The sequence below is a fragment of the Helianthus annuus genome, chromosome 15 (genome assembly GCF_002127325.2).
Source record: "Helianthus annuus cultivar XRQ/B chromosome 15, HanXRQr2.0-SUNRISE, whole genome shotgun sequence".
Classification (NCBI taxonomy): domain Eukaryota; kingdom Viridiplantae; phylum Streptophyta; class Magnoliopsida; order Asterales; family Asteraceae; genus Helianthus; species Helianthus annuus.
Window position 1 is genome coordinate 6,489,727 of NC_035447.2, and position 10,280 is coordinate 6,500,006.

General features: G+C 36.3%; 1 protein-coding gene across 1 annotated transcript; it reads right to left on the reverse strand.

Annotated features, from left to right (window-relative positions):
* Positions 1–5,278: 5,278 nt before the first annotated feature.
* LOC110910332 (F-box/LRR-repeat protein 17) lies at positions 5,279–10,055 on the reverse strand. Its single transcript, XM_022155005.2, has 11 exons — positions 9,170–10,055; positions 8,798–8,899; positions 7,553–7,697; positions 7,275–7,459; positions 7,085–7,189; positions 6,899–6,996; positions 6,617–6,810; positions 6,464–6,530; positions 6,289–6,374; positions 5,647–5,745; positions 5,279–5,526 (listed from the first exon to the last, which is right to left on the reverse strand). The coding sequence occupies exons 1-11, from the start codon at positions 9,919–9,921 to the stop codon at positions 5,458–5,460; spliced, it is 1,902 nt and encodes a 633-aa protein (XP_022010697.1). The 5' UTR covers positions 9,922–10,055; the 3' UTR covers positions 5,279–5,457.
* Positions 10,056–10,280: the final 225 nt, after the last annotated feature.

Consider the following 10,280-nt stretch of genomic DNA (forward strand, 5'->3'; position numbering starts at 1 on the left):
TTGAAATTAGGTACGAAGGCGAGAAACATGCAATCACTTTCAGTTTCGGTTACTTAATTGCAAGACTTAATTAGTGAGAACAATGTTTAATTGGCTATATAGATGATTGTCATAACTTATATTGATCCTACCATAAACAGAGTACAATCCATGTACTTACACACCAACTATTTGATCCTAAACTAAACTAACTAGAGTGTGCTAGGTGTTGGAATATTAAACTTAATTTCGTTATTTATATGTTATGTATTATTAAACTTAGGATTATATGTATATGGGTCAATATTTATGAAGAGGTATGATGGTTGGTGTTACACCGTTTCCCGCCGAATGTAACCGCCACATAACCGTCTCTCATAATGTATATAATAAACTTGCCGGCAATCATTGTCGGGCACTAAGACAATTTCATTTCCTTTTGAATTGTCCAAAACTGTTTCTCCTTTCGTTCCCATATTCCACTCTGTTTTGTGTGTGTAATCATAATACAATGAAAACTAATTCATCGAACACCGGTAATGCTTCCGCTGATATGAAACCGGATGTCCAACATAGTGGTATCAGAGCCACGGTGGGAGATCGAAGAAAATCGATCGATGTTATACGATTCCGGGCACAACCGGATGAAGAACAAAACAGAGTGTACGGAGACGGAGACGAATTTAACCCCGATCGCACACGAATGTTTGCAAGAATGAAGCGAGAAACAATGCGATGCAAACACTATTCCGATGAAATGAATGAAAGACGAAGGAAGATGCGATTGGAACAAGATGTTCCAACAATAAATTACGACTGCAAGAAGAACCGTGGAATAGCGAACGGAATCGATAAGGATTCCCAGAATTTAAAAAAAACGGACAAGTAAGTGTCCCAAGTTCAAGCCATGTAAGGGCTGAAGACGGTTATGATGAGGGCCGGAGTATTCACGCAGACGGGGAACCATTCAAGAGTACCATACGGGGAAAAGATGAAGTACCAAGCGTGAATTTCGCAACACGCGCAGATGACGAAGAAGACGTTCGATCGAAGAAGGTAACCAAAGCGAACTTTACGGGTAATTTAAATGTTTTTAAACGAATACGAAATTCGTGTGGAGTAGAGACTAGAACAGGGGAAGATGAATGTTTATTCATCAGGGGCCTGGGTGATGTAGAGATTCAAAGAGGGAGTGAAACCATGCAAATTCAAAGCGTGTTTTACACCCCAAAATTGAATCGAAATATGTTAAGTATGGATCAGTTAGTGTTACAAGGGTACACGATAAAGATAGATGGTGAGAAATGTCAGATTCATCCGATGTTTAGTATTCCAGTGTTTAATATTAAGGACGAAGTCACTGGTTTAACAAAAGAAGATGAAATAGGAGAAAGAGAGAAACAAGCAATTATCTCCAATAAACAAAAACACGAAGAATTCAAAATGGATTTCTTGAATACTTATTTCGAAGAGTTGCACATGTCTTCAAGTAAATTTGATTGGAGTACTATGATAATTCAAGCAATTGAATTTCATGATTTTTCCTACTGCAAGTATTTATTAGACATGTTAGAAGATGTGCCATTTGTAAACAAATACAAGTTTCAATTAAGGAGCAAATTCAAAGAAATGGTAACATGGTTCGTAAATAATTTTCTAAAAATTCCGTCAGGTCCGGTACTACCGATCATCAGGAACAATGATCAGGTAGATTTAATGGATCTCTATTTAAAGGTAAAAAGAGATGGTGGCTACAAGAATATTACTTCAAACAACACATGGGCGATGATAGCAAAGGATATTGGTTATGAATACCACGATGGTGAGTTCATGAGGATTATGCACGCGACGTATCTCGATGTTTTAGTCTACTATTACAAGTTCAAAACAGTGCAAGGAAGAGTGATCGATAAAGAAGTGCTTGAACAAGATGAAGGCCCTGTACATGAAGCACAAACTGTGGATGATGCCAACAAAAGTGTTCTCAAAACTCTCTAAAACTGAATTAAGTTTAGGGGAGTGTGTTGGAATATTAAACTTAATTTCGTTATTTATATGTTATGTATTATTAAACTTAGGATTATATGTATATGGGTCAATATTTATGAAGAGGTATGATGGTTGGTGTTACACCGTTTCCCGCCGAATGTAACCGCCACATAACCGTCTCTCATAATGTATATAATAAACTTGCCGGCAATCATTGTCGGGCACTAAGACAATTTCATTTCCTTTTGAATTGTCCAAAACTGTTTCTCCTTTCGTTCCCATATTCCACTCTGTTTTGTGTGTGTAATCATAATACAATGAAAACCAATTCATCGAACACCGGTAATGCTTCCGCTGATATGAAACCGGATGTCCAACACTAGGCACGTTCACATCAACGCATGAATCAATCACACCAGTAGTGGAGGTATAGTATAAGAAGGGGTATCACAGGCTACCGCTCAACCCCGTATTCGTAGTATTGTTTTTTTTCGGTTTTATATAAAGGATATCTCTGAACAAATACGCGGATACCCCTAAAAATATGATACTTTAATTTATTAAAATTCCAAACTTTTATAAGCTCAAACCTTTTACAACACCACACTTGTATAATAATTAGGCCTAAATGATAGAGTTAACCCATATTATGACAATTAGGCCTAAGTGATAGAGTTAACCCAAATTAAGTATAATATAATTGAAAGAGACACGATTGACAAACATAGCCCAAGCGCTAAAACAATAAAATATCCTTTTGTCTTGTGTATGGGTGGCAGGGCGGCAATGTAAGAAACAAAATATCACATAATTGCGATTATCTCAGACTCTCAACGCCCCTATTGCTACTCCGTTGACTTGGTAAAAAACTTGCTTTTGAGGATACCCCTAAATTAATAGGCTAGCTCCACCACTGAATTAAAACAAATACTAATCACAGGCATATGATTAACACTCGTTTAATTGCTTAAACATTATTATCATTCAAGTTAAGTAAGATTTCAACTTGTTAACAAGATGTTTGATATAAATATTTGATGAGTTACATAGACATTACCTACGTGATTAACCTTAAAAACATATCATAGCAAATTTCTCCAACTGGGCTGGGCATCTAAAGTGGAACAACACTATTAACAAAATCAACAATAATTCGTCTTTTAATACAAACAATAAACAATAATTCCTTTTAATTCCCTTTTCTTTGGGCCTTATTATGGGCTGCCGAAAACCAAACCCATTTGTGGTAATGGATCAAACAATTAATTCACAACCCAAAAGACTAAATAACCCAAATAATTATATCCATGTGAGGTAAAAGTTAAAACTAACGAAATTCAAATCCCTTTTATGTGTTGTATGATTTTTTGTTATCATAATCATATGGGTTTAAATTAACTTAAACACAATAATAATATATAAAAATGGGATGAGGTGCGAACGTTGATCATTAACATATGCTTACCTTAACTTTCTTTTTTAAACTCTTAGATGTTTATAGATGAATAACTCGAAAATTGTATGTTACATCGGTTAACCATTTTTTTTTAAATGGTCTCCATGCCTCGGTTTCGTTTATGATAAGTCATAACCAAATTAACCGAACCAAATGTCAATAGTTTGAAATAAATTTGAAACGCCACACATGCTTCTTCGTTTTGCTCCCTCATGCCTGTTTATAAGGATAACAAGAGAGAGTATTTATGTTAAAAAAAACAAATAAATAAAATTTTGAAAATAAACTAAACTTGGCTTGTGCAAAGAGTGAGTACCACACTTTTTACTAAGTTATTGTAGATTGGTAGTGTGGAATTTACACATTTAATTATTGTCTAGAGTTAGGTTTGTATTTGAAACAACCAATTTTCACCCACGGTCAGCTGTATATTGCTTTATCCAGAGTAAAAACCAGACAAGGGGTTAAACTTTTGCTTTTGGACAACGATGGCAAACCTACTAATAAGACGACAAATGTAGTTTACAAAGAAGTTTTTACTGATCTGTGATGTTCATGTACCGTAATATTTTAAATTTTTTAGTTCACTATAATGTTTATACGTTTATATTGAAAAGTTTCATTACAAAGTTCATCTAAATGTTATTAGATATTATATGTTTGTGTTAAGCCACTCGCGAAATTCGCGGGTTCTTAAACTAGTTAATAATGTTTCTGTAATGGAACTATAATCTATTTGTATTATTTTTCTTGTACATTTCTAACTTAACATACTCCCAATACTAAAATGTTACACTTTTATGGTGAGATTGCTGAAATTTTGTTAAATTGCAGTTTTATTTAAGATTAATGTTTGTTGATATAGTAAGATATGATCCTGAATTTGCCAATTTTTCTACTATAACTAATTGAGTAGATTCTAAGGTTCGAGCCATCGAAGAAATATCTCCTTTAAGGAAAACTTTGTGAATTGATCGTGTTTTTTGCCTAATAGATTTATGGTTTGGCTGTAAGGGTTAAGACCGCTACCTAGCGGGATTTATGGTTTGGCTTAAAACCATGAAAATATCCAAATAAATTATGGGTTTGGTTTCACGGTGTTTTTTTTCTCTTGGTCAGTCAACTTCAATGCTTTCAAAACGTAGCTAACAGTTTGGTTCGCACTTTGTAGCAAGAGCTAGCCCTATAAAACTTGGATCAAATCGCCCTACCTAAGTGGTACCAATTGAGTGACCAACTGCAATACATTGCTCACGAGAAAGAGAACATGACTATCAGATATATTACTATTACGTGAAATTAAAAAAAATGATTATTAACTAATCTTAGTTGGTGTCGTGTTTTAACAAGGCTCCCACTACTCTCATACCCCAACAATTTTATTCACACTCCTACACCTATACGACTTGTATAAATCTCAGAGAATGTTTTTGTCTCCATCTATACGAGTCGTATAGCTTTATACAATGAGTATAGAATGTTATATGACTTATATAATGTTATACGACCCAAAACTCATATAATATATGACCCAATATTTGTCATGTCAAAATATTCTATACAGGTCGTATGCATGTATAACTATATACGACCCATATAGAGGGTGTGAAAACAAGATTTATAGGTGTGGCTTTATTAACACCCTTTAATAAACTCAACTGGTTCAGTTTATAGTTCCACAACATAAACAATAAGCAAAGCCGTTACGTCTCAGATTTCTAAATTCTAAACGATGGGCTGAACCGTTCCGAAACCAGTTGAACCAGCTAAAAGTTAAATCGGTCCTATTGGTTTCATCGGCTTATAAACACACCCATAGAAATAAATACATTGAAAGCAAAAGCGGGTTAAAGCTGATATCAAAGTTGCTTTTTTATTGTGAAGATAATGTCAAGTAACAGATAAGTTTTTTGAGTCTTAACTTCATAACAGGTCATTTTTGCAACAACATGAAGCATATCCACCCATGAATGAATAATCTACTGCACATAGTTTAAGGTTTTACAGCAAATAGTTTGGCAACCTACATGTCATCATTCAACTTGCACGATGCACCTTCTTCGCTTTCGAGCCTCCCAACCGTTTTTGTCATAATCCGGTAACTGCAACACAAACAAACACAGCACGTAAGAAACATGTCACTAATTCACTTCATGGTGTTTAAGATTATTGCTTTTGTATCAGATAGCATATAAAAATGACACCGATTTGTTTGAGGTTACCTGTTGACTAAAGGAGAAAGGAATTCCAACTCTCTTTGAACCATCGGCCATCCTTTTACGAGAGTAACGGTCTTCTAACGGAGCATAACCACTTGAGACCTGATAACAGGTCAACAATAATATTAACTTCAAGAAATTATAACTTCATATTAAATAGAGTAAAATGTCATTTTCGTCCCTGAGGTTTGACCAATTTTGTGACTTTCGTCCAAAGGACTGAAATCTTGCCATTTTTTACTGGCTCGTTAACTTCATCCACTTTTCTCAGTTAGGTCAGGGGTATTTTTGTCTTTTTGTTAACTTAAAGAGCAATTATGTCTTTTTCATTCACTTAATGTACAAGCATATAACATAATGTACACGTACTAAATATACCAAATTGCCCTTTAAGTTAACAAAAAAGACAAATATACCCCAGACTTAACAAAAAAAAAATGGATGGAGTTAACGAGTCAAATGAAAATGGCAATACTTCAAACCTTTTGGATCCAGATGCGGAAAAACAAACCTTTAGAAGAAAGTCGCAAAACTAGTCAAACCTCAGGGACAAGAATGGCATTTTACTCTATTAAATACGTAAATCTAAAGTCTGGATGAAACATATTCTTCAAGAGACAAATATAAGCATAAATTTTCGTTTACCTGAGTTTGAACTGCTTGAATTAATACATCTTGGCAACCAACAGCATGCACACTTTCCACCTTTGGGCATTGCAGTACTAATTTTTCTGTAATTAAACAATTAAAATTTAAGTAAATTAAATATAAACTACATCGTCATCATGTTGGTCAAAACGCTATAAAAATTAAAAATTACCTGGAATTAAATTTTTACAGGAGTTCAGGTTCAGATCACTGAGATTTGGGCAGCTTAAATACAAGGACTGCAAAAACAAGATAATTAGCATACGTATCGATTAAGATGTAAAATTATTATATTAAAAATGTTAGATTGTTTTAAGGATCTTACATCAAGGCTAGAGCAACCCCAAAGGCTTAGCTTTTTCAACCGAGCATGTTTTATAAACAGTTTCTGGTACGTAAGATGCGCCTTGCTGTTTGGGGATGTTTGTAATTCTGAGTCGCTGTTTTCTTCACATATTGTCATCCCACAATCAATGAGTTCCAAAAGAGGTAATTGAGCTGTGGCAAATTGGATACCACCTGACGATGACGATGATAAAAAGAGACAAATATTAATGATTAACAAATAAGAAAAACTATCATTACATGGAATAGATTAAAACATTACTTGATGTAATGTTGGGGCATAGAGCAACAAGTAGCCTTGTCAAAGTCTCGGGAAACACATTGCATATCATCCCTAAACCACTGTCACTTATGCTAGACCTGTAAAACACAGTTAGTAATACGAACTTACGAAGACATCATAATAAGTAATAACCATGGGTTATAAATAAAAATTAGTATCACTTACCCACTGAGGTCAAGTAATTCGAGATTCGAGTAGCATTTAGAAATTGCTGCAACTGATGCATCGGTAATTTCTGATCCAAGTACAAGTGATAGCATACGCAATTCCCTAAAATGAACGGATAAAGTAGGTTGGTACAGGTGTTTTTGACTTTTAAGATTAGAAACACAAAAAAATTGCCTCTTGATATTACCTTAATTGTGCAGCAGTGAGAGAAAGCACTACAGAATGGGAGAGATGAAGAGAAGCGATGTGAATATTGTTTAATTTAGGGCAGCTTCTTCCGAGGCCATCCATCATAGAAGCAAGATCAGTGCTATCGTTCTCTTGACGAGAGAAATCGAGAGATATTTCGTTCAAGTTGGGGAGATTAAAAACCTGATTGAGATTTGAATAAATGTAAAGGTGAACATCATATATGGTTATGAGTTTTTATAGAAGATAAGTAAAAGTAACTTCAAAGATGCATACCATCTTTGAAAGTGAATGAAGATCTGAAAGCCAAAGAGTGGAGAGTGTGTTGGAGCAGAGAACAAAAGCTCCAAGGTTAGAGCAACCCTCCATCTTTAGAGTTGTAAGACAACGTTTATCAGCAACAAAACGACCCAATTCATCCCTAAAAACACAAAACTATATTCAGGGACGGATAACGTAATTACTGATTAGTTAACAAGCCAAAATGGTTTTTCATCCTTGTGGATTGAAAGTGCAAAGTAAACAACAGTAAAATCATAAATAAAAACAGATTTACATTTGACAGCAGATAGACAATCTACTATCAAACTATTGAACTGCAGCAGTGATGAGCAAACCACAATGTTTTTTCTTTTAATCATCTCTGATGAGAAGATGTTTCGAAAGACAATCTACTATCAAACTATTGAACTGCAGCAGTGAAGTCTTTTCAACTTCAAGTACATCTCAAATCTCAAATCTCAATTCAGACAAATTTACCCATTCAGAAGTAGAACCAGCATAACCAAACAACACATACAGACCCCCCTATCATCATCATCATCATCATACTCAGTAAATCCCACCAATAGCAAAGCTAAGGTAGGGTCTGAGCCTCTGAGGAGGGTAGGATGTAGACAGCTACCTCTACCCCGTAGGAATAGAGAGGATGATTCTAGTGAAACCCCCGGCTCGATAGTAGTTTTGCATCAAGCCTTGGACATAAGGCACATAACACTCAGCAATTGAGACAAAAGCAGATTAGTGCATGTACCCCATTGTCTTTCGGCTATCAACGCTACCACATGATGCATGATTAACCACCCCCTCTTTTAACGTTATTTTCACGAAATTAGTAAAATAAAGTTAAAATTAGTGCACTTTCACTTTTGCCCCCGAGCGGCCACACATATATACATTATATGCATATATACAGACCCCTATATAAATTCTAATACAAAATTTGGTTTTAGAACTGTAAAACCAAAAAAACATGCCAATACAGCAATACTAGTAACAAAAATTTCTGATATATATGTGTTGAATGTTAATGAGTATTAATGATACCAAATTATATAAACAAAGATTCGATTGATAAACAAGTAAAGCACTCTAGCAAAGGCCTAAGTGGAATGACAAAGTTAAAGATTACAGTCCGTAAATCCAAATGCAATGCAGATAGACTTCAACCTAGAATACAATCGAACCTTCAATATTTGATACAATAAATCCAACAGCAAATAGTTAAGTTGATAAGCATACCCAGTAATACGATTGAACGAGCCTTCACACATAACAATCTCCAGAGATTCGAGATTCGGACAGGCAAACGCAATGCAAGCCAGCATAGTAGAATCCATATCACTGCAAAACAATTATCACCACACATAAATTACTCAAATCACCATTTTCATCATAATTCCATTTAAACTACAATACTTAAATGTTGTAATGTAACATTTTAACAATTTAATTAGCTTTAAAATTTCCAATTCATTTAGTTCAAATTCACCACTTCATGTCCATTAGTAGTTCCATCTTATGTTCCTAATAGTTTTTAATCAAACACATCGTTAATCGGTCAACGCAAAGTCAAATGAAGCTGAATAACCACAGATCTAACACTTTCCACACCTTTGCATCGTAAGTGAGAGTCTAACAAGAGCAGGACACTTCTGCAAAACCGATCCAACATATCCGACCTGAATATTCGCCGGAACCCTAAGTCTAAGCTCTTCAGCAGCTTTCCACAACCGCTTACTAACATCTCTCCATCCAGTACACACCTTCGCCGCAGACAACAACGCCGGCGGCGGCAACCGGCGCATCACCTCCCATAAACAACTCACCGGCAACTTACCAGATCCGATATCAACCTCCTCATCAATCAACTCTTCCTCCTCACCGCCTATATCATCATCCGAATCCACCAGCTCCTCCACATCATCAAACGACAACGCTCGCCGGAGATTCGCACACGACTTCTGCTTAACCGAACGAACACTACACAACGGCGAATCCGTAACCGTAACAACAGCCGCAGTAACAGAAATTGAAGTCGACGAATCCGCCGGAGTGACGTCAGCTGACGTCAGATCCGCAACAGTTAACGCTCGCCGGAGATTCGAACACGGCTTCTGTTTAACCGAACGAAGAGTACACAACGGCGAATCGGTCAACGAGGTTAACGAATCCGCCGGAGTTACGGCGGCTGAGGTCGAATCGGCAGGCGGCGGTGGCGGAAGGTGACAAATGTGGCCTTTCTTCGGCTGACCACAACGGCCGCAGTTGTAGCTGCCGCGGCGCTTTCCTTTTTTGGCGATGAACGCGTCGGAGAAGGCGGCGGCGGTGGCCGGAGTGACCGGATGAGGAAGGTGACCGTGCATATTGAGCTAGGGTTTTGGATTCTAGAGAGAGAAAGATGGTCTCGACTCTAGAGAGAGAGTAGAACCAGAGTGAAAAAATGGGGGGAGAAAATGAAATAGAAATGTCACGTGAGGGGCGGGAGATGATCGAATACTTCGCGCCTTTGATTCAATTTTGGAGGAGCGTTTTTGTTTACAGTGGACTGGAGTAAAGTAATGTACAAGTTAAAAGCACGTGATGTACCTTTTTGGTGTGAGATTACTGTTTTGCCCCTGGAGCCTGCAAGAATAAGTAAGATTGTTAATGTAAAAGATTCGATTATGAAAATTAATTTGCTTAATCAAAAAGACTATTGCGTAATCAAGTATTTACTAAAACA